Raw genomic sequence first — 26,176 nt, 5'->3', positions numbered from 1 at the left:
TCTTTTATCTGTCCTTGAATCAGTGATTCTCAAATGGAGGCAATTTTGTGCCCTGGGGGATATTTGGCAAACTCTAGAGACATTTTGCTTATCACAATTGGGGGCTGCTCCTGGCATCTAATAGATAGGGGCCATGGATGCTGCTAAACATTGTACAATTCATAAAACAGCCCTCTACACCAAGAATTGCCTAGCTAAAAATGTCAGTAAGTAGGACTATTGAAAAAAATTACCAAACTTTTATTATGATAGATGAAAATGGATTAAGAGTAGAAAAAGTTCACCTTTTTAAGTAAGAAACATCAAAACAACTCACGTTTTCTAGATTATGTTAACAAATTGAAAGAAAAGCCTTTATGAGGTATTATTTAATAGGATTAAAGATTCTCTTATTGGGATGGAGCTTAAACAACTTCACAATGTGCATTCAGATTTTCCAGATGACAACTAAATATAATCATTGATTTTTCTTTTACTGCATTTTTGTTAATCAATAAAAGTATGCATTTCTGTTTCAAAATACCAAGCAATCATAATTAAGCAAAAGATAAAGAAAATGGAATTTGAAAACTAAGGAAAAAAATTTTTATTGCATCATCTAATATTTTTCTCCAGTAACTAATAATATTTCAAATTATTTACATTTTATGATTCTATTCTAAAATAAAATTCAAAATTCAAAACTTGAAATGGAAAATTTGCAACTATTGACACATAAGTTTGAACCAATTGCTTTCATAGATATTCTGATGGTATATACATTTCAATGATAAAATTTGCTTTAATAACAAGATGTACTTGAATTTTATTTGTTAGAACATTAGTATGACATGACTATGCTTGAACATTTGAATTACTTTTTGATTTGCATTAATTTTAATGTGATAGGAGTTATTTTGGTGAGTAATGTGGAAATAGAAGTTAAGCAAAATAAGGCATGGGCATAGGGACTAAAATGGAGAATATTATTAGTAAAATTTCCTAGCGATTTCATTTTAAGCTTTGTTGGATAACCCTGGGTTAATTTGCATTTAGACATTTACACCAGGTGAAAATACATATTTAATTTATAATCTCAGAAACTGTGCTATGTAAATTACTATCAAGTATTCATTTTATAAAGTGGCCTATTGCTTTATATTTTACTTTTGATAATGATATGTTAACACGTAAAGCATTTGGTACAATAATGTAAGTGAGCAGATGGTACTCACTTGTATGGAATTTTATGTAATGTGTCTTTTAGACAGTTTTATCATAGATTTAGTGATTAAAGTAAGTTAAGGAATACAGAAAGGTCTATGGAATGTTAGTGTAACTTTTGTGCATTGATACCTTATCTCGTTATTTAGCAATATTTACTGTAAATTGCACCTTTTGTCCTCTAATAGCTCAAATATCCTGCTGCTTCTCACTGTTTTTCATTGTACTTATTTTTGAGTGAAGATTAGTAGAGTGAGGGTTACTCTTCGTAATCTGTATGCTAATGTGCATATGGTTCATTGGACCAAAAAATGCCAGCCATGTTCCAGAGTAACAGCTTTCTTCCATTGTTGATTAAATTGGCCCTCTGTGTGATTGAAATATAATTTCATCTATTGTACTGGTTCAGTATCAATAAACAGCTATATTGTTTTAATGAAGAACGGTAGAATTATTTGGATGGTGACTTCACCATTGTTATTTAAAAAGACCTTCATTAAGCTTTTATTTTTTCTCTTACTCTAACATTCTGTTAACATTTTTGAAGGCTATTTTATTTATCAGATTACTCAAGTAAATTTAATTCTTTTCAGTTACCTGGTAAATTTTTAGTACTATCAGCTAATAATAACATGTACTAAAGTTTATATGCTACATGAAAACAAAAAATGAGTCAGAAAAAAACAGTAAGAAAGTTTTTTATGTTCCTAATGAAGAAGTGATGGTTGAATAAGAGTCACAAAATAATTTGAGATATAAAACTGTATTTTTTATGATTTCTGAAGATGAATAAAGATAAACTTGGTGTTGGTATACTTTTAATCTGTTACTTTATATTCAATGCAACTTGTTCTAAAGAAATCAACACCTTTGGAATGGAGTTGACAGCAAAGCATTTCATATAGAAAATATATAATAAAGTAGTTGTATAATGTAGTATACCTTTTACTGTAGTACAGTATAGTATAATGGTATAAACTACATGTATAGTAGTTTATAAATAAATATTTGGTGGGTGACTTTTAAAATATCTAAGAGAATAAAATTGCTTCAGTCGTTTTTATACATAGGAATAATTGTAACTTAATTTTAAGTAAGTTCTAGCCTAACTGACTGAAAATGACTCTTTAGCTCCCTTACATGAGAACGCCTTAAGTAAGTATTTATATCTATGGAGAAAAAATGATTGGGATGGGGCTTAGGGTGCAGATATCTAGTATTAAGTCTTTGTTAAGACCTTTTAACTTTGTGTCATAAAGAAGAGTCACAGGAAGAGTTGAGTCAAAAATTTTGGTATGTGATTTTCATGAAGTAGGTTTTATCATAAACACTGATGTTATATGAAGTATCTGAACCTGTTCAGACGTTCCCTGTTTTTTTTACCTGTAAGCTTTGACCTCTCAATGCAGAAATTATTTGAAAATGATGACGTTGTATAGTAGGATTGAAAAAAAATAACTTTCACAAGTTCTTTGCAGCCTCAGTGAAGAAAATGTAACAAATATAAACAGGATAAAGATCAATTAACCAAAACCATTATTTATTACCCATGGGTGTAAAATTAGTTTGTGTTATTGAGAAAAGAATTTATCTTCTTATATTGAATTGGATTTTGATATAGCATCTCTTTATCTTTTATTACATTTCATTTCTGTTTCATTCCCATGGGGTTTGAATTATTTTATTAAGGCTAGAATTATTTCATGCGATCATTAAGGGAAATGACTGTGAAACATTTTCAGTTTCAATAGGGTTTTCATTAGATAATTTCTGTTTCAAATTGTGTTAAATTGTACTTTTTTCAATAAGGATTTATTCTTATTCATTAAAGAAGTATTACTTAAATAATGAAATTAATAAGAGGGATTCTGATTTAGTAGAACTCAATTTGGGGCTAGAAATAGTATTTTAAAGTATGCCAGATGATTTATATATGCACTGAAATTTAGAGTCATTGCTTATCTTAAAAAATAACATGCTTTATCGTTCATTTTTTTAGTCTGTCAAAAACTACACTAAATGTCATGTGAGAAATGAACAGATCTGTAACAAACTTACCAGCTGTAAGAGCTGTTCACTAAACCTGAATTGCCAGTGGGATCAGCGACAACAGGAATGCCAGGCATTACCAGGTAAGGATTTCAAAATTTCGTAAATTAGTTTTAAATTTTGCAAAAAATTACTGTATGAGAAAAGAGTGTTTGGTAAGAACATTCATTTTCTAAAATAAAATCAATACCAGATATCATACTATAATATTGGAGTAATAATAGTATTGTTTCTGTTTGATTTTTAATTTCAAGAAGTTTGTGGAATGAAAAGTTTTATAATTGCATCATTGTTTCCAATTCTTTAAAGATGTTTACAGTTTCTTGTATTTACTATATTATCAACTTGATCAGATTCCTTTTTAATTTTTAAAATTATGTCTTAGAAACAGAAAATAATAAGCACCTATAGACCTAATATCCAGATTTAACAAATGTTAACATTTTACTCTATTTGTTAAGTGCCTTTTATTTTTTAAATTTAGAGAACTATTTTTTTCTGACTGCTTTTTAATTATAAATTGTGACATTTATAATAAATATTATTTTATGAGGATCTAAGTTCTACAAGCCAGAGCAAAGCTCATTTTAAAAGAGTAATTCAAATTTATTTTTCATGGTTAACACACTTCTTAGTAGATCTTCTTTGGGTACTCTTTCACTGACTATAAAATATGAAATCAGAAAGTCAGGAAGTAATATAGGTATTTATTCAGTTCCATCTTGTTATGCAGGTAAACTGAGAAATGGACTGGTTAAGTGACTTGTCAAGCTGCATGGCTTATAAATGTCAGAGTCAAAACTATTAAATGTGTGTTCTATCTCTGTTCAGTTTTCTGCTCATTCTCTATCCCATGGTTTTTTTTCTTCCATAGAAAAATTTCAGAACAATGTAATAATAAAAGGTATTAGAAAATTCCAACATAGACTTTATGTCCAAGGAGACGCCTTCCTACAAGTTCATGTAATAAAATAAAAATTAGATTGCCTTTAAACTACCAGATTTTTGAATGTTTATTCTGATTTGGAAGTTTTTTATATATACTTATCTTTAAAGTTTTAAAATAGTGATTTGTACCTATGTGTTCACTTAGAGAAAACTACAGAATATTAATGCAGTAGGGAGGATTTTAGAAGTCTTAGACACTAAGAACTTGAAAGCATTATTGATCTCTAAGAGTTAAACTATAAAATCAGTATATAGGTTAACAGTGATATTTACAAAGTCTCTTTGAAAACATAAAGTAAATCCTGGATCAAAATAAAACTTGACGGAAGGAATTTACATATTTAAAGGGAGACTGTTCAATAAGAAGAGTTGCCAGGGAAATTTGGAAAAAATGATAGTGAAGTTAACTTTGGGAACCCTCATCTACTTATTGCCTGGGGAGGGTAGGGGTGCAGATATTGCTTTGGTATAAGGGCTTTACTTAACAAGGTTATTATTTTGGAGATACAAACAAATATTGAATTATATATTAATTTCCCTGGTTTTGAGTTCATACTTACTAAGCACCTAAGTGGGTATATGTAGTTCACCTCCATTTAGCTTGTTTAAAGGAAGTGAATACTCTAGAGGGCCTAGTGTATAGAGCAGTTGGCACTTTTCCACAAAAAATTGGTGAATTGCATTTAAAAAAAATTGATCTCATATGATATTGGTAATTTGAATTTATTAAACTCAATTAAAAAAAAACTACTTTCCTTTTTTTATTAGAGAAGTTGTAGTTTTACAGAAAAATCATGCATAAAATACAAAGTTCCCTTATATCACCCGATTATTAACACCTTGCACTGGTATGTTACTTTTGTTACAATTGATGGAAGAGAATTTTTATAATTGTATCATTAACATAGTCCATGGTTTAACATAGAGTGAACCGTTTGTGTTGTGCAGATCCATGACTTTTTAAAAATATACATTTATTCTAGTAACATATGTGCAACCCCAAATTTCCCCTTTTAACCTCATTCCAATATATGATTCAGTTCTATTAATTACACTCACAGTGTTGTGCTACCGTCATCACCATCCATTACCAAACCTTTCCCATGGCCCCAAACAGAAATCCTATACTTTTAAGTCTTAACTCCCTTTTCCCTCCCCCCACCCCATCCCCATGTAACTTGTATTCTAGATTTTGAATCTATGAGTTTGCTTATTCTAATAACTTTGTATCAGTGAGATCATACAATATTTATCCTTTTGTGTCAGGCTTATTTCACTCAACATGATAACTTCAAGTTTCATTCATGTTATTGCATGTATCAGAACTTCATTCACTTTTGTAGCCAAATAATACTCCATTGCATGTATATACTACATTTTGTTTATCCACTCATTGGTTGAAGGGCACTTGGGTTGCTTCCATCTTTTGGCAATTTTGAGTAATGTTGCTATGAATATTGGTGTGCAAATATCTGGTAGAGTCCCTGCTTTCAGTTCTTTAGGGTATATACCCAGAAGTGGGATTGCTGGGTCATATGCTAATTCTTTACTTTCTGAGAAATTGCCAAACTATTTTCCATAGCAGCCACACCATTTTACATTCCCCCCAGCAAGGAATGAATGATCTTATTTTTCTATGTCCTCTCCAACATTTGTTATTTTCCGTTTTTAAAAAAATAGTAGCCATTCTAGTGGATGCCAAGCAGTATCTTATTGTGGTTTTATTTGCATTTTCTAATGACAAATGATTTCAAACATCTTTTCATGTGCTTTTTGGCCATTTGTGTCTCTTTGGAGAAATATCTATTCAAGTCTTTCACCCATTTTTTAACTAGGTTGTTTGTCTTTTTGTTGTTGGGGGTAATTGTAAAGGTTCATTTCTGAGTTCTTACTTCGATTCCAGTGGTCTATACATCTGACCTTGTGTCAGTACCATGCTGTTTTGATACTGTGGCTTTGTAATAAATTTTAAGATGGGGAAGAGTGAGATGGGGAATTCGTTCTTTTTCAAGATGGCTTTGGCTATTCAGGGACTCTTAACCTTCCTATAAATTTGGTGATTGGCTTTTCCATTTCTGTAAAGAAGGTCATTGAAATTTTGATTGGGATTACATTGAATCTGTAAATCGCTTTGAGTAGAACTGACATCTTAACAATATTTTGTCTTCTAATGCTTGCACTTGGAAGGTCTTTCTATTTATTTAGATCTTTGATTTCTTTTAGCAATATTTTGTAGTTTTCTGTGTATGTGTCCTCTACATCTTTGGTTAGATTTATTCCTAGATATTTGATTTATTTAGTTGCTATTTTCAATGTATATTTTCCTTGATTTCTTCTTCCATTGTACATTACTAGCATATAGAGACACTACTGTTTGTGGACGTTGATCTTGTACTCTGCTAATTTGCTAAAATCATTTATTAGCTTTGTTTAGGATTTTTGAGGATGTTGTCTTTATAGGATCATGATATCTGCAAATAGGGAAAGTTTTACTTATTCCTTTCCAATTTGGGTGCCTTTTATTTCTTTTTCTTGCCTAATTGCTCTGGCTAGAACTTCCAGTACAATATTGAATAATAGTAGTGTATGTGAACATCTTTGTCTTTTCCTTATCTTAGAGGGAAATCTTACAGCCCTTCACTATTGAGGATGATGTTAGCTGTTGGTTTTTCATATATGCCCTTTATCTTGTTGATGAAGTTTCCTTCTATTCCTACTTTTCTGAGTGTTTTTATCGAGAAATGTGCTGGATTTTCTGCATCAATTGAGATGATAATGTGTTTTTTCCCCCTCATTTTGTTAATGTGGTATATTACATTAGTTGATTTTCCTATGTTGAACCACCCTTGCACACCTGGCTAAATACCACTTCTTTTCAGGTGTAATTCTTCTCATGTGCTCTTGGATTCATTTTGCTATATTTTGTTGAGTTTTTTTGCATCTATATTGATAGGGGATATTGGCCTGTTATTTTCATTTCTTGTGGTTTCTTCATCTGGCATAGGTATGACAGTGTTGTTGGCCTTGTAGAATGGGTTGGGGAGTGTTTCCTCCTCTTCAATATTTTGGAAAAGTTTGACCAGGATTGGTGTCAGTTCTTCCTGGAATGTTTGGTAAAATTCCCTGTGCAGTCATTTGGTCCTGGGCTTTTCTTTGTTGAGAGGTTTTTGATTACTGATTCAATGTCTTTACTAGTTTTTGGCTTGTTGAGATCTTCTGTTTCTTCTTGAGTCGGTGTAGGTAGTTTGAGTATTTCTAGGAATTTGTCCATTTCATATACTTGATGTAATTTGTTGGTGTACAATTGTTCATAGTATTTTCTTATAGTCCTTGGTAGTAATGTCCCCCATTTCATTTCTGATTTGAGTTATTTATGTATCTCTCTTTTTTTCTTCATCAATCTAGCTAATGTTTTGTCAATTTTATTGATCTTTTTAAAGAACAAAGCTTTGGTTTTGTTGATTCTTTCTATTGTGTTTTTATTCTCTTTTTTCATTTATCTTTATTTTATTTATGTTATTTCCTTGCTTCTCCTCTATTGGGGTTTTTAGTTTCCTCTTCATTTTCTTGTTCTTTCAGGTTTGAAGTTAGGTCTCTGATTTGAAATCTTTCTTCTTTTTTAAATGTAAGCATTTAGAACTGTAAATTTCCCTCTTGAGTACTAACTTTGCTGCATCCCATAAATTTTGGTATAGTTGTATTTTCAAATTCATTTGCCTCAAGATATTTCCTAATTTCCCTTCTGATTTTCTTTTTAACTCATTGGTTGTTTAGGATTATGTTGTTTAATTTCCACATATTTGTGAATTTTCTGTTTATCTCTCTGTTATTGATTTCTAGCTTCATTCCATTGTTGTCTGAGAAGATACATTATATGATTTCAATACTTTTGAATTTTTGAGACTTGTTTTGTGATCTAAGATATAGTCTATCCTGGGGATGATCCACATGTACTTGAGTATATTCTGTTGTTGAATGAAGTGTTCTTCAAATGTCTGGTAGGTCTAGTTGGTTCAGAGTATTGTTCAAGTCTTGTATTTCCTTACTGATCTTCTGTCTAGATGTTCTGTCCATTATTGAAAGTGGTGTATTACTATTATGTAGAACCATCTATTTCTGCCTTCAAATCTGTCAGTATTTGCTTCATATATTTTGAGACTCTTCTGTTAGGTGCATATATACTTACAATTTCCACCCTTTCACATTCATCCTACTTATCTTTGAATTTAAGGTGGGTCTCCTATAAACAGCATATTGTTGGGTCATGCTTTTTAATCTATTTTCCTGATCTCTTTTTTTTTTGACTGGAGAGTTTAATCCATTTACATTTAAAGTCTCTACTAATAATGCAAGACTTCCTTCTGCCATTTTGCTACTTTGTCTTTTTTAAGAGTTATACCTTTTTTGTCCCTCAATTCTTATGCTAATGTGTACTTTCATATTTATTTGATTTTTTTTTTGTATTATACCATTTGAGTGCCTTCTCATTTCTGTCTGGTTATATTTTTCATATATTTTCCTTGTGGTTTCCATGTGGTTAAAGTTTATCATCTTAGATGTACAATCATAATTATTCTGATGTCAAATTGACTTAATAGCATACCCATATACTATTCCTATACCCCTCTCTCTCCCATTTTTTGCTACCTGTTACAAATTATATCTTTGTGCATCGTATATCCAAAACCATAGATTTATTATTACATTTTATGCATTCACATTTTAGCACCTGTAGGGAGTAAGAAGTGCGGTTACATACCAAAAAGTACAATGCAATAATACTGGCATTTGTAATTACCCAAATGGTTGCCTTACTGGAGGTAGTTATTTCTTTATTCCACTTTGAACCACTGTGTAATTTCCTTTCCTTTCAATCTGAAGTACCCACATAGCATTGCTTGTAGGGCAGGTCTAATGGCATTGAAGTCCCTCAGCTTTTGTTTGTCTAGGAACGTCTTACTTTCTTCCTCATGTTTGAAGAAACTAAGGCCAGATAAAAAAATTCTTGTCTGGAAATTGTTTTCTTTCAGCACTTTAAGTATTTGAAGCCACTGCCTTCTTGACACCTTGGTTTCCAATGAAAAATTGACACAATATAGTTGGTACTCTCTTTTACATAACACGTTGTTCTCTTGCAGCTTTGAGAGCTCCTTACTTGTCCTTTGCATTCAGCAGTTTGATCAGTAAGAGACTGTGTGCTTTTCTTCAACTTCATTCTGTTTGATGTTTGGGCTTCTTGGATGTACATATGCCCATCTTTTGCTAAGTTTGGGAAGTTTCCTTTCATTATTATTTTTGATATTCCTTCTGTCTCTTTTTCTCTTTCTTCACCTTCTGAACTTAAGGTGAGTCTCCTATAAACAGCATATTGTTGGGTCATGCTTTTTAATTCATTTGAGATTCCCATAATGCACATACTGGTATGCTTGATGGTGTCCCAGAGGTCTCTTAGGTTATTTCCCCTTTTTATAATTTTTGTTTCTTTCTGCTCCTCTACCAGACTCATTGTAATTTTCTTTTTTTGAGTTTTCTTATTCTTTCTTCTGCCAGCCCATTCGGCTGTTGAATTCCTCCTGGGAATTTTTCATTTCAGTTATTGCGGTCTTTCACACTGGTAGTTCTGTTGGGCTCCTTTTTAAAATTTCTATCTCTTTATTGAGATTCTCATGTTATTCATTCATTGTTTGTCTGACATCCATTAGTTCTTTTTTTTAAATGCAATTTTATTGATATATATTCACATACCATACAGTCATCCAAAGTATATAATCAATTGATCACAGTATAATCATATAGTTGTGCATTCATCACCAGAATCAATTTTTGAACATTTTCATTACTCCAAAAAAATAAAAATAAGAATAAAAATAAAGTAAAAAAGAACACCCAAAACATCTCATACCCCATCATCCCCCACTATTATTCATTTGCTTTTTGTCCCCATTTTTCTACTCATCTGTTCATATACTGGATAAATGGGGTGTGAGCCATAAGGTTTTCACAATCACATGGTCACACCATGTAGGCTATGTAGTTATACGATCTTCTTGAAGAATCAAGGATACTGGGTTGCAGTTCAACAGTTTCAGGTATTTCCTTCTGGCTATTCTAATACGCTAAAAACTAAAAAGGAATATCTATATAATGTGTGGGAATAACCTCCAGAATGACCTCTTGACTCCATTTGAAATCTGTCAGCCACTGAAACTTTATTTTGTTTCATTTCTCTTTCCCCTTTTGGCCCAGAAGTCTTTCTCAGTCTTACAATACTGGGTCCAGGCTCATCCCTGGGAGTCATGTCACATGTTGTGGGGTGGGGAGGGATGGTGGGTAGTGAATTTACCTGCAGAGTTAGTTTAGAGAGAGAGAGGCCCACATCTGAGATACAAAAGAGGTTCTCTGGGGTGACTCTTAGGCATAATTATAAATAGGCTTACCCTCTCCTTTGCAGTAACAAGCTTCATAAGGGCAAGCCCCAAGACTGAGGGTATTCTGAACTGTTATTCCCCAAAGCTTGCAAGAATATCAGGAATTCTCCAGGTGGGGAAGTTTAATATTTCCACATTTTACCCAGTCCCTCAAGGGGGCTTTTGCAAATACTTTTTTATTTTTTGCCCAAATTACTCTGGGATGTATTAGGGCTTCACACTAACCTGTACAAACCAACCAGATCTCACCCCCTATTCAAGGTTCCATTTAATTATGGTGTTTGAATGAACTGGCCATGCAAGTTAAATTATATAGTGTGCTACAGAAAATATAGATTTTGGACTAAATAAACATCTCTTCCTTTGGTATTACATGGAGGTTGAAGTTGTAAAACACAGTTAATATCATCCTTTACCCTTTAATCTGATTTAACTTCGTCCCAATGAAGTCCATTTCATTCATCTGTCTAATTGAAGTGTAATCTCTTTTTCAGCTTCTTTGACGGTTGCTGTATGGGCTAATGCTGACATTCATAGCTACCAAACTCTGGTTCTGAGTCTCAGGTGTCACAGAGATACCCAAAGTTACAGGGATTGACTAGGTTATAAACAAATAGCTCAGCATCTCAGAATTTAGAGATAACCGTTTGTGCCAGTTTGAATGTATTGTGTCCCCCAAACGCCATTATCTTTGATGTAGTCTTGTGGGGCAGATGTTTTGGTGCTGATTAGATTTGCTTGGAATGTGCCCCACCCAGCTGAGATATTCCCATGGAGGCATGGCCCCACCCATTCAGGGTGGGTCTTGATCAGTGGAGCCATATAAATGAGCTGACTCAAAGAGAAGGAACTGAGTGCAGCTGTGAGTGACATTTTGAAGAGGAGCAAGCTTGCTAGAGAGGAGCATCCTGGGAGAAAGCCATTTTTTTTTTTTTTTTTTTTTTTTCCTGGAGCAGTAATCTGACTGCAATTTATCTGGCACACTGTTGGCACTCAGGTTTTCTTTTTCTTTTTTTTTTTTATTAAATTTAGTTTTACTGAAATACATTCACACACCATACAATCATCCATGGTATATAATCCACTCTCCACAGTATGATAACATAGTTATGCATACATCACCACAATCTATCTCTGAACATTTTCCTTACATCAGAAAGAACCAGAACAAGAATAAAACATAAAAGTGAAAAAAGAACACCCAAATCATCCCCCCATCCCACCCCATTTGTCCTTTAGTTTTTATCCCCATTCCTCCACTCATCCATACAAAGCTAAAGGGGGTGTGATCCACAAGGTCTTCACAATCACGCTGTCGCCCCTTGTAATCTACGTTATTATATCATTGTCTTCAGGAGTCCAGACTGCTGGGTTGGAGTTTGGTAGCTTCAGGTATTTACTTCTAGCTATTCCAGTACATTAAAGCCTAAGAGGTGTTATCTATATAGTGCATAAGAATGTCCACCAGAGTGACCTCTCGACTCCAGTTGAAATCTCTCAGCCACTGAAACTATTTCGTCTCATTTTGCATCCCCCTTTTGGTCAAGAAGATGCTCTCAATCCCACGATGCCGGGTCCACATTCATCCCTGGGAGTCATATTCTGCATTGCCGGGAGATTTACACCCCTGGGAGTCGGGTCCCACGTAGTGGGGAGGGCAGCAAGTTCACCTGTCAAGATGGCTCAGTTAGAGAGAGAGAGGGCCACATCTGAGCAACACAGAGGTACTCAGGGGGAGAGTCTTAGGCACAATTACATGCAAGTTTAGACTCTCCTTTGCAGTAACGAGCTTCATAAGGGCAAGTCCCATGCTCAAGGGCTCAGCACATCAAACCGCCAGTCCCAATGTTTGTGACAACATCAACACCAGTCCAGGTGAGGATGTCCAACACATCTGCACCTTCCTCCAGATCCTTGGGGCTGGGGAGGGGGAGGCTGTAAATATATTTTTTATTACCTGCGCAAATTACTCTGGGATGTGTCACTATTTCACTCCAGCCTATACTAACCTACCGTATCTCACTTCCTATTCAAAGTTCCATGCAATTGTGGTGTTTGAACAGATTGACTGTAGAGTTGTACCGTTTAGAAAATTTAGATCCTGTACCAAATAGATCTCTCTTCCCTTGGTCTCATATGGAAGTTGAAGTTTTAAAACACAATCAGTTTCAACCTTTACCCTTTGGCCTGGCTTGCCCTGGTCTTAACCAGACCTGCTTCATTCATATCACTAATTGAAGTCTGGGCTCTTTTTCAGCTTTTTTTTTTTTTTTTTTTTTTGACAGTGGCTGTATGCACTAATACTCACATTCATATCTGCTGAATTCTAGCTCTGTTTCAGGTGTCTCAGAGATATGCATTGTTCCAGAGACCAATCAGGTTATACGCTAGGGGATCAGCATCTCAAAGTTTAGAGATAGGCATTACAATTCAGGGATAGAGTTAACTGCTGTAAGAGCTTACAATCTAGGGACTATTACAATTATTATGTCCACGTTAGGCTATGATCTAAGATTCAATTCTGAGTTTACACATTGTAGTTAGTCCATATTGGTGAGGCATCATCCCTCTCACCATGTTTTCTCCAACACTTTTACTCCTTTATATATATTTTCCTACAATTTTATAGAGTTATATTCACATACCCTACATTTATCCACAGTGTACAATCAGTTGTTCATGGTATCATCATAAAGTTGTACATTTATCAACACAATCAGCACTTGAACATACTGATTACAAGAAAAATTGTTTTTTTTTTTTTAGGAATAAGAAAAAAATGATAAAAAGAAAAATAACATGTCATACAATACAATATACTAGTAAGGACAGCAAATAACACCACTACCAAGAATCCCATATTCCTCCCCTATATCCCCCTCTCATATACATTTAGCATTGGCATATTGCCTTTGTTACATTTAATGGAGGTATATTACAATGTTACTGTTGACCATAGACTCCAGTTTGCTTTGATTATTTTTTTTCCTGAATACCATCCCCTTTTCAACTCTCTACATGGTTGACATTCATTTGCTTTCCCACATGCAAAAACATTTTTATATTTGTATATTTAGTAACAGTCATTGGCCACTCCAGTTTTTGCCAGGTTATACAGTCCCAGTCTTTATCATCTATCTTTACCTCTGGTGTCATACATTCTCCTATCCCACCTCTTTCAGCTTTACTCACAGACATCTTTGTTCAGTGTACTTACAATACTATGCTACCATCACGCAGTATTATGCTATCCATTTCTGGATCTATGCAATCAATCCTAAACATTCTGTAGTCCTTCAGCATCAAATGGCTGATCTCTGCCCTCTTTCTATCTCCTGGTTGCCTGTGTTGTCAGCTTGTAACTCCCAAAGTTTGTTCATTAATGTCTGTTCATATTAGTGAGACCATACAGAATCTGTCCTTTTGTTTCTGGCTGACTTCACTCAACATAATGTCCTCAAGGTTCATCCACATTATTACATGATCCATGTCTTTGTTCTTTCTTACAGCTGCATAATATTCCATCATGTGATATACCACAGTTTGTTTATCTAGTTGTCCTTTGATGGACATTTGGGCTGCTTCCATCTCTTGGCAATTGTGAATAATGCTGCAATAAACATCGGTTTACAAATGTCTGTTTGTGTCTTAAGTTTCAGTTCCTCTGAGTGTATACCTAGCAATGGAATAGCTGGGTCATATGGCAAATCTATATTCAGCTTCCTGAGGAACCTCCACACTGTCTTCCAGTGTGGTTGCACCATTCTGCATTCCCACCAATAATGAATAAGTGTGCCTCTTTCTCCACATCCTCTCCAGCACTTGTCATTTTCTGTTTTTTGGATAATGGCCATTCTGGTAGGTGTGAGGTGGTTTTGATTTGCATTTCCTTAACAGCCAGTGAAGTTGAGCATTTTTTCATATGTTTTTGAGCCATTTGTATTTCCTCTTCAGAAAAATGTCTGTCCATGTCTTTTGCCCATTTTTTAATTGGATTGTTTGTCTTTCTGTTACTGAGATGCAGGATTCCTTCATATATTCGGGATATTAAACCCTTATCTGATATGTGGTTTCCAGATATCATCTCCCATTGTGTAGGTTGCCTTTTTACTTTTCTGACAAAGTCCTTTGATATACAAAAGTGTTTAATTTTGAGGAGATCCCATTTGTCTATTTGTTCTTTGGTTGCTCGTGCCTTGGGTGTGCAGTCTAAGAAACCACCTCCTGTCACAAGATCTTTAAGATATTGCCCTACATTTTCTTCTAAGAGTTTTATGGTCTTGGTGCTAATGTTTAGGTCTTTGATCCACTTTGAGTTAATTTTGGTATAAGGTGTGAGATGGACATTCTCTTTAATTCTTTTGGAAATGGATATCCAGTTCTCCAAACACCATTTATTGAATGGGCTGCTCTTTCCCAGTTGCTTCGGCTTCACTGCCTTATCAAAGATGAGTTGTCCTTAGATGCGAGGGTCTACTTCTGAACACTCAATTTGATTCCATTGATCAGTATATCTGTCCTTATGCAAGTACCATGCTGTTTTGAGTGCTGTAGCTTTGTAATATGCTTCAAAGTCAGGTAGTGTGATATCTCCCACTTCATTCCTCTTTCTCAAGATATTTTTGGCTATTCGGGGCACCTTACCCTTCCAAATAAATTTAGTTATTGGTTTTTCTATTTCTGTAAAGTAAGTTGTTGGGATTTGAATTGGTATTGCATTGTATCTGTTAATCAGTTTAGGTAAAATTGCCATCTTAAGTATATTTAGTCTTCCAATCCATGAACATGGTATGTTCTTCCATTTTTTTAGGTCTTGTTCAATTTCTTTTAGCAGTTTCTTATAGTTTTCTATGTAAAGGTCTTTTGTGTCCTTGGTTAAGTTTATTCCTAAATACTTGATTCTTTTGGTTGCTATTGTAAATGGGATTTTTTTCTTGATTTCCTCCTCTTGTTGCACATTACTTGTGTATAGGAACACTACAGATTTTTGCGTGTTGATCTTGTAGCCTGCTACTTTGCTGTATTCATTGACTAGTTCTAGTAGCTTTGCTGTAGATTTTTCTGGATTTCCTACATATAGAATCATGTCATCTGCAAATAGTGAAAGTTTTACTTCTTCCTCTCCAATTTGGATGCCTTTTATTTCTTTTTCTTGCCTAATTGCTCTAGCTAGAACTTCCAGCACAATGTTGACTAACAATGGTGATAGTGGGCATCCCTGTCTTGTTCCTGATCTTAGAGGAAAAGCTTTCAGTCTCTCCCTATTGAGTGTGATGTTATCTGTGGGTTTTTCATATATTTCCTTTATCATATTGAAAAAGTTCCCTTCTATTCCTATGCTTTGAAGTGTTTTCATCAGGAAAGGATGTTGAATTTTGTCAAATGCCTTTTCTGCATCAATCGAGATGATCATGTGGTTCTTCTGCTTTGATTTATTGATGTGGTGTATTACATTAATTGATTTTCTTGTGTTGAACCAACCTTGCATACCTGGAATAAATCCCACCTGGTCGTGGTGTATAATTCTTTTAATGTGCTGCTGGATTCGATTTGCGAGTATTTTGTTGAGGATTTTTACATCTATATTCATTAAAGAAATTGGTCTATAACTTTCTTTTTCTGTAGTATCTTTGTCTGGTTTTGGTATTAGGGTGATGTTGGCTTCCTAGAAAGAGTTAGGTAGCTTTCCCTCTTCTTCAATTTTTTTGAAGAGTTTGAGCAGGATTGGTACTAATTCGTTGTTGAATGCTTGGTAGAATTCACATGTGAAACCATCTGGTCCTGGGCTTTCCTTTTTGGCAGCTTTTTGATGACTGACTCAGTCTCTTTACTTGTGATTGGTTTGTTGAGGTCATCTATTTCTTCTTGAGTTAATGTTGGTTGTTTATGCTTTTCTAGGAAGTTGTCCATTTCGTCTAAGTTGTCTAGTTTATTAGCATATAGTTGCTCATAGTATCTTCTGATTATCTCTTTAATTTCTGAAGTGTTGGTAGTTATATTTCCTTTCACATTTTTGATTGCATTTATTTGCATCTGCTCTCTTTTTTTTTTTGTTAGCATAGCCAGTGGTCCATCGATTTTATTGATTTTCTCAAAGAACCAACTTCTGGTTTTGTTGATTCTCTCTATTGTTTTCCTGTTCTCAATTGCATTTATTTCCACTCTAATCTTTGTTATTTCTTCCCTTCTGCTTGCTTTGGGGTTAGTTTGCTGTTCTTTCTCTAACTCCTCCAGGTGAGCAGTTAACTCTTCAATTTTTGCTCTCTCTTCTCTTTTAATATAGGCATGTAGGGCAACAAATTTCCCTCTCAGCACTGCCTTCGCTGCATCCCATAAGTTTTGATAAGTTGTGTTTTCATTGTCATTTGCCTCGAGATATTTACTAATTTCTCTTGTAATTTCGTTCTTTACCCACTGGTTTTGGAAGAGGGTGTTGTTTAGCCTCCATATGTTTGTGAATTTTATGACCTTCTGCCTTTTATTTCTTTCCAACTTCATTCCATTGTGGTCTGAGAAAGTGTTTTGTATAATAGCAATATTTTTAAATTTGTTGAGACTTGCTTTGTGACCCAACATGTGGTCTATCCTAGAGAATGTTCCATGAGCACTTGAGAAAAAAGTGTATCCTGTTGTTGGATGTAGTGTTCTATAAATGTCTGTCAAATCTAGTTCATTTATCATACAATTCAACATCTCTGTTTCTTTAGTGATCCTCTGTCTAGATGTTCTATCCATTGATGAGAGTGGTGTATCGAAGTCTCCAATTATTATTGTAGAGGTATCAATTTCTCCTTTCAGTGATCGCAGTGTTTGCCTGATGAATTTTGGGGCATTCTTGCTTGGTGCGTAAATATTTATGATTGTTATGTTTTCTTGATGAATTGACCGTTTTATTAATATATAGTGTCCTTCTTTGTCTCTTTTAATTGTTTTGCTTTTGAAGTCTAACTTGTCTGATATTAATATAGCTACTCCCACTTTTTTCTGGTTGTTGTTTGCATGAAATATCTTTTTCCAACCTTTCACTTTCAGTCTATGTTTGTCCTTGTGTCTAAAGTGAGTTTCTTGTAGACAGCATATAGATGGGTCCTGTTTTTTCATCCATTCTGCCAGTCTGTGTCTTTTTATTGGGGAGTTTAATCCATTTACATTTAGTGTTATTACTGTAAGGGCAGTACTTTCTACTACTATTTTGTTTTTTGTTTTTTGGAACCAGAACTTTGGAGCAGATGCCAGCCACGTGCCTTCCCAGCTAACAGAGGTTTTCCGCACGCCATTGGCCATCCTCCAGTGAAGGTGCCTGATTACTGATGTGTTACCTTGGACACTTTATGGCCTTAAGACTGTAACTGTGTAGCCAAATAAACCCCCTTTTTATAAAAGCCAGTCCGTCTCTGGTGTTTTGCATTCCGCAGCGTTAGCAATCTAGAACACCGTTACATCCGATTAATGTATGTGACTGCTGTAAGAGTTTACAATCTAGGAACCTTTACAGTAAGCCTTCCCTTGGTAACCTATTCTCTCAGATTCAATTCTCAGAGTTTGCACATTATAGTTAGTGTATATTAGTGAGGCATTATAAATGGTGTTTTTTTCATTTCTGGATTATTTCACTCAACATACTGTCGGCAAGGTCCATTCACTAGTTGCATACTTCACAACTTCATTTCTTCTTGTAGCAGTTAAATATTCCATTGTACATATACACCACAGTTCAGCATTCCGTTTATCAGTTGTTGTACCCTTAGGCCACCTCCATCCATTGCAAACCATGAATACTGCTGCCATAAACACCGGTGTGCAAATGTCCATTCATGTCCCTGCTCTCAGTTCTTCCAAGTATATACCCACTAACAGGGTTTCAGGGTTGCAGGACTATGTGGCAACCCCATTCTTAGCGTCTTGTGGAACCACCACACTGCCTTCATGATGGGCTGCACCATTCTACTTCCCCATCGAAGGGAATAAGTACATACCTCTCTCCACATTTTCTCTTGCTCTTGTATCCCTCTGTTTATTTTTTAAACATTTTTATTCACACACTGTTCTGGTTTGCTAAAGCTGCCATTATGGAAAATACCAGAAATGTATTGGCTTTTATTTTATTTATTAGTTAACAGTTTACAGTTCTAAGGTCATTCAAGTTTCCAAACTAAGGCATCAACGAAAGGATACCTTCACTGAAGGAAGGCCGATGTCATCTGGAACACCTGTCAGCTGGGAAGGCATGTGGCTGGTGTCTGCTGGTCCTTTGCTCCTGGATTGCATTTCAAAAGGGCTTTCTCCAAATTGTCTTTGGGCTTCTATCTCTCCTAGCTTGTCTCAGCTTTCTGTTTGGTTCTCCTGAGGCATTTTATCTCTAAGCATCTGGGAGTCCTCTATTAGATTCTCTGGGGCAAACTCTGGATTTCATCTCTTAGCTTAGCATCTCCAAATGTCTTTCTGTCTGCATCTCCAAGCATCTCCAAGCATCAGCATCTGTGTTGGCTCTTGAACTCTCTGAAGTACTCCAGTGAACTAATCAAGACCCACTCTGAATGGCTGGGGCCACACCTCCATGGAAATGATCTAATCAAAAGGTCTCACCTGCCATTGGTTGGGTCATATCTGCATGGAAACAACCTAATCAAATGTCCCAACCTAATCAAAAGACTAATAAATCTGCTTTCACAAGATTGTATTAAAGAGCATGGCTTTTTTGGGGGATGTAATAGATTCAAACCAGGACATTCCACCCCCAGACCCCAAGAGATATGTTTTTTTCTAAATGCAAAAATACGTATATTCCATTAGAATATAGGTAAGTACAAAGCCATCAAAATCAGTACACACATGATTTGTCCTAAGGCAACATTCTTCTCTGGCTGTGGACCTGTGAAACTGAGAACAAGTTATCTGCTGCCAATATACAAAGAGGGACAGTCATAGGATAAATGTTCCCATTGCCATAGGGAGAAATTGGAAGGAAAACAGGGGTAATGGGACCAAAACAGTTCCTACAACTGGATTTGGATTTCATTTCAAAATGACTTTCTCCAAAATGCCTCTGGTTTTCTGTCTCTCCTAACTTCTCTCAGCTCTGTTTGGTTCTCCTGGGACTTTTATCTCTAAGCATCTGGAGGTCCTCTGTTAGCTTCTTTGGGGCAAACTCTGGACTTCATCTCTTAGCTTAGCATCTCCAAACATCTTTCTGTCTGCAACTCCAAGCATCTCCAAGCATCAGTGTCTGTGTTTGCTCTTGAGCTCTCTGAAGTACTCCAGTGAACTTAATCAAGACCTGCCTGAATGGATGGGATCACATCTCCAAGGAAATAATCTAATCAAAAGATCTCACCTACAGTTGGTTGGGTTACATCTGCATGTAAACAACCTAATCAAATGCCCCACCCTAATCAAAAGATTAATAAGTCTGCCCCCACAGGATTGCATTAAAGAACATGGCTATTGTGGTGGACATAATACTTGCAAACTAGTACAACACACCATACAATCCATCCTAAGTAAATAGTCAGTGATTCCTCATATAATCACATAGTTAGGCATTCACCACCACAATCTATATGAGGATATTTCCATTTCTTCTGCAAAGAAAGAGGAACAGGAGAAAAAATGAAGAATAAAAAATAAAAGATAGAAGAAAAATAAAGTAAAATAAAATACAATGAAAATGTCAGACAATAACAATACTAAGAATCCCATACCACTCCATTGTATCCTCCTCTTACAGACATTTAGCTTTGGTATATTGCCTTTGTTGCAATTAATGGAAGCATCTTATAATGTTTCTGGCAACTATAGGCTCTAGTTTGCATTGACTGTATTTTTTTCCCCTATACCATCCAATTTTCAACACCTTGCAATGTTGACATTCATTTGTACTCCCTCATGTAAAAATATTCTTCTTTTGTACATTTTATCATCGTCATTGACCACTCTAGGCTTTGCTAAGTTATACAATACCAGTCTCTATCTTCTGTCTTTCTTTCTGGTGTCCTACATGTCCCTCGCCTTCCTCTTTGAACCGTACTTACGCTTATCTTTGTTCACAGTACTTACAATATTGTGCTACCATCACACAGTATTGTTCTGTCCATTTCTTGATCGATACAGTCAATCCTGTTGAATCTTCTGTACCACTTCAGCATCAAATGCCTGATTTCTAACCTCTTTCTATCTCCTGATAACCTGGGTTCTCAACTTTGACTCTCAAAGTTTTGTCATAAACGTTAGTTCATATTAGTGAGACAATAAGCAGTCTACTGTTTACCACTTTGTCTTTTGGATTTCATATGTTATATTTTATTTTATTTTTCTTTTTGTATCTTTCTCTTTTTACCATTACTTACTGTCTTCATTTCTACACTCTTCTCCAGACTTCTCTCTCCTTAGTTTTCCTATCTGTCTGTTGGACTCCCTATAGTATTTCTTGTAGACCACATCTCGTGTTCACAAACTCTATCAGTGTCTCTTTGTCTGAAAACATTTTAAACTCTCCCTCATTTTTGTAGGATAGTTTTTCTGGATATAGAGTTCTTGAATATTAGTCTTTCTCATTCAGTATCTTGATTATATCAGACCACTGCCTTCTCATCTCCATGATTTCTGCTGAGTAATCCACACTTAGCCTTATCAGGCTTCCTTTGTATGCAATAGAAGCTTTTCTCTTGCTGCTTTCAGAATTCTCTGTCTTTGACATTTGATAATCTGATAATTAATTGTCTTGGACTGGATCTATTTGGATCTATTCTGTTTGGGGTGTGCTGCACTTCTTAGATCTGTAATTTTATGTCTTTCATAAGAGATGGGAAATTTTCAGTGATTATTTCTTCCATTATTATTTCTTTCCCCTTTCCCTTCTTGTCTCCTGGGACACCCGTGACATGTATATGGTAGTGTGCTCCATGTTTCCCTTCAATTTCCTGAGACCCTGCTCATATTTTTCCATTCTTTTCCCTATCTGTTCTTTTGCATGTAGGATTTCTGGTATCCTGTCCTCCATTTCATGAATCCTTTCTTCTGCCTCTTCAAGTCTGCTATTGTATCTCCATTGTGTTTTTCATCTCTTCTATTGTGCCTTTCATTACCGTAAGTTCTGCCATTTGTTTCTTCAAGCTTACGAATTATTCTTTATGGTCTTCTGGTGTCTTCTTGATATCCTTCATGTCTTTTGCCACATTTTTCTTCTGCTCATTTATTTTATTTAGAAGATTTGTTTGAACATATTTAATTAGTTTTTTCAATTCCTGTATCTCACTTGAAGTGTAGCTTTGTTCATTTTACTGGGCCCTATCTTCATTTTTCCTTTTCTGAATCATAATTTTTCATTGTCTAGGCATCTGGTTTCCTTGATTATACCAACCAGATTTTCACAGACAAGACAGACCTAGTTCTCTGGAGGAGGATGTAATCAGTATCAGGTTTCCCTGAGGATAAGCCCCAGAAGATTGTCAGACTTTCCTGTAAGGCCTCTAGACTCTGTGTTTTTCCTGTCCTGCCCAGCAGTTGGTTCTTTTCAGCCCACAGCTCCCCACCATCATAAAGAGTTGTGGTGCCTTTAATTCTTAGCAAACCCTGTCCCTGCCAAGGGCTGTGGTTGAATCAGAAGCCAAGCTTAAGGTGTTTATGTTTGTTTTTTTCTTTTTCCCCAGGCCATGGTGTCTGAATTCTCGGAGGGAGAACTCTCTGAGCTGGACCCCACCCTGCCTTTTCTTAGGGAAGATAAGCCATTTAGGGAATTATCTCCTACACTTGACTTCTTCATTTGCCTCTCTATCTTAACTCCACCCTTGCCTGGGTCAGGGAAGACAATTTTAAGGCCTGAGGCTTTCTCTAATGAGCTACTTAGAGTGAGAAAAACAGAAATAAGAAAGAAATCCCCTTTTCAGAGCCAGTCCTCTTTGCCAGCCCACCCCCAACCATTTTTGCCAGTCACCAGTGTTGGTACCCGGTTCTATCTGCCCCTTTACTTGGGACACAGCCCTTTTCCAGTATTCTGCACTCAGCCAAATCCAAAAGCCTGTATTTTTATTTATTATTATTATTTTTTTTACTGTCATCCCTGCCTCCTCTCTGCTGGGAAAGGCCTCAGCATTCCTTTCCTGCTTGCTCCAGGTTTATCTGTGCTCATAGCTTGTATTCAATAGTCCAAATTTATTAATTAAAACTGATATTGCTGCTTGGATAAGCTACCATCCCTTGCCCCCACTGAGATTGCTTCTTTTTCCTATAGGGAAGTGTTCCAACTCAGCCTGCCATGCCTGTTGGGGAGGGGCTCCATCTCTGCAGTTTAGGGAGCTTTACTTACAGTTCTATGCTGTGATATCAGCTCTTCTACCCATTCCAGACTGGTGTACGATGTCTGTCTGGTCACAGATACCCCCCCAAACTTTTGTTCCAGGTTATTTTCTAGTTATCCCTGGCTATTTACTAGTTGCATTAAGGGACTAACTAATGTCCATATCTCGCTCTGCCTCCATCTTGTCCTCCCTCCTCCCATTAGTTCTTTTTCTGTATTTTACTTAATATACCTGAGGATATTGCCTGTTTCCTGATATCCTTTAATTGTTTTTTTTCATTTTCCTTTATGTCCTTGAGCAAATTAAAAATCATTTTATAACATCTTTTTCCAGTGTGTCCACAGTCTGATCTTTTTGTTTGATGTTTTCTGGATTTTTAGCCTTTTTCTTTGGATGGGCAATCATTCCTTGTGTTTTTGTATGTCTTGTAATCTTTTCTTGCACACTGTACAGTTTTATATTTTAAAATGTTAACTCTGGATTTATTCCTGGGGTTATCTGTTTCTTGGGTTTGTAACCAGCTGGCAGTTTGACAGATTTCCTTGAGAATTATGACATCTAACAAAGCAAAGGAAATGTAAACAAAAGATGCTATTCACTGTCTTTGCATGTTGGCTTTTCATTAACTGTTGGTCTTCATTAGCGTGCAGCTCTCCTATCTGCAGGTTAGCCCATGGTGAATGCACAGTGCAGGATCCTACCTGTCTTTTCTGGTGTTGTGTCTTGTCCTGGGCTTGTACTTGCTAGCAACCTTAGGACTTCCACTGTTGACTAGAGGTTTTTATGCCCCGCCCCCCATTTCCCTGGAAACAGATCTCCCTCTCCCAGTCTTCCACTGTGGGACTTAAAGCAGGTAAGCCTTTGCCCATACCATCTGCCTCAATTGTTTCTTTTCCAGCTTTTGTTGTCTCAAGCTGCTTTTGCATCTTCATCCTGCCTTTCCCTGCATGCTGTACAATGTTCTGCTGCACTTCAGAGTTTTGAAATAGTTGATTCAGGCTGTTCTTCCCTGTTTAATAGTTGGTCTTGTGGAAGAACAGATTCCTAGAGCTTTCTACTCTGCCTTCTTCCTTAAATACTTTCCTTTTGACTTCACGACTGAGATGATTCTCAGTATTACAAAAGCCTAAAATATCAAAACTTTTGGTTTAGTGATATAATTTAGTTTAGTTTCAAAGAGCCTTTCATTTGTATGATGTGTCCATCAGCTAATTTTGGTCTCAGGAAAAAAAAGAGGCAAGCAAAGATAATTCTGATCTTTGCTAGATTCTGTAAAGTGGGGAAAATTTAAAACCTAAGCAAAACTTTTGCACTGTTTCCTTAATGTGACTTGGTTTTTTGGATTCCAGAAGATCAGGATGCTCACCATATTTGTGGCCTGAAAATGAAACCAAAATTGTCCTAAACAGTCTTATTAAATGTTAATTACAGTTTATTGAGGGATTGCTGTATTCCAGACAGTCTGTTCTTCGTAGTACCCAATTTAATCCTTATAAGTGAAAACTATTTTCATAATAATACTAAGATATTATTTGCTTTTTTAATTCTCATTCTCTCATGGGTTTACAATGGAATTTTCCAAAGGCTACCTGGCATGTGATATACCAATAGATTGGATGCAGAAGTAGATATGAGAATAAGGTTGCTTTACATTAAGCCAGAAATTAAAGAAATCTGCAAAAATGTAAAATAGTATCACTTTTCTCACTATTTTGTTTTTTGTCTCGGAGGTTATTATTTTTTAAATAAGGTATGCTATTTATGTTAACTTGTAATGTGTTTTAAATTATCAGTGTAAGTGAATAAAAGCACATTTTTAAAATTATCACTTTTTATTTTTTAATATGGTAAATATAAATAGATATAATGTACACAAAGAAAAGTTCAGTGATATCCTCAATAATTTTTAAGAATGTGAGATCTCTTGAGTCTTAAAAAGTTTGAAAGCTGGTATATTAGAACAATAAAGATTGCACTAATGCACCCAATGCCCATCATGGAAAACAAGAGGCAGCAATATATTTAATGCAGAATGAAAACTAAAATGCAGTCTAAGTTTATAGATCAGTGTGTTAATGACACAGTGCATTATTAATTAGTGCACACTAGAAGATAACATTATAATGTATTTATAAACTTGTGTTTTAGAAAATAGAGGCATTTTGTAGTTCAATTTGGGCTCTCTATGGATGAACCATTATTGCTGAATAATAAGTCCAAATAAGTTCAAGATTTGGAAATATCTGAATAGTTGTGTAAAAGCAAATATTATTGCTTCATTTTTATGCCCATGGTTGTAATTAAAGAATCATAGAATTGAATTTATATAAAAAAGTACACCTGGGCTATGGAACTCAAATTTGGAGGGCAATTAGCTGCACTTATAGGAATAATGTTGCAATAGCTTTTTTGTGCTGGTTGTTTTTCCAATAAAGTGATCTTGTCTTATGCAAATTGAACCTTGGGACAGAAATATAGTAGTGATTTTACTTGTTGCGACACCACATGCCGATATACTAGACTTAAGATAGGAAACTTAGCAAGTATATAACATTTTAACAGATTTTGTAGAGCTGTAGCTTTTTTTATGCTTAAGAATTAAAGAAAAACAGATCCTTTTGTGTTCCATTCTCCACCAAGGTATTAGACAAATTTTGTTTAGGAAATTATTTTAAGGTATTTTGAGACTTTCATTAAAACTCATTTATAAATACATATAGTAGTTGTATGTAGAATTCTGAAAAAATTGAAAAATACATATTTTTTGGTAATTTCAAAATAAAATACAATTTTTTTACTAGCTCATCTGTGTGGAGAAGGATGGAATCATATTGGGGATGCTTGTCTTAGAATCAATTCCAGTAGAGAAAGCTATGATAATGCAAAACTTTATTGCTATAACCTTAGTGGAAATCTTGCTTCATTAACAACCTCAAAAGAAGTGGAATTTGTTCTGGATGAAATACAGAAGTATACACAACAGGTAAAAATATACTTTATTATGTATTTTGATAATATGCTATGATAATTCCATAATTCTTGGAAATGATTCATTTGTTTTTATTTTTAATACATTATTCTTACCAAAACTTGGAAACAAAAGTGCAACTGATTTAAAATTGAACTGGCAGAGGACTCATTCTATATGTATATTGGGTAATAATGTTTTCTAAATTAATCTTGTTACTTACTGTATTACTTTACCTTGATAATTTGAGTAAATACACCTTTTAAAACTCTGCATATAATTTA

General features: G+C 35.1%; 1 protein-coding gene across 2 annotated transcripts in view; it reads left to right on the top strand.

The window, feature by feature from the left end:
• Positions 1–26,176, top strand: part of ATRNL1 (attractin like 1) — a 1,027,996-nt gene that overhangs the window by 291,976 nt on the left and 709,844 nt on the right. For both annotated transcript variants that reach the window (XM_037804686.1, XM_037804687.1), the window contains 2 exons: positions 3,203–3,335; positions 25,726–25,907. In XM_037804686.1, the coding sequence (XP_037660614.1) occupies positions 3,203–3,335; positions 25,726–25,907 (315 nt within the window). The remainder of the gene's footprint in view (positions 1–3,202; positions 3,336–25,725; positions 25,908–26,176) is intronic.

The sequence above is a fragment of the Choloepus didactylus genome, chromosome 15 (genome assembly GCF_015220235.1).
Source record: "Choloepus didactylus isolate mChoDid1 chromosome 15, mChoDid1.pri, whole genome shotgun sequence".
In the NCBI taxonomy this organism is placed as follows: Eukaryota; Metazoa; Chordata; class Mammalia; order Pilosa; family Megalonychidae; genus Choloepus; species Choloepus didactylus.
This window is presented reverse-complemented; position numbering and strand designations above follow the sequence as displayed.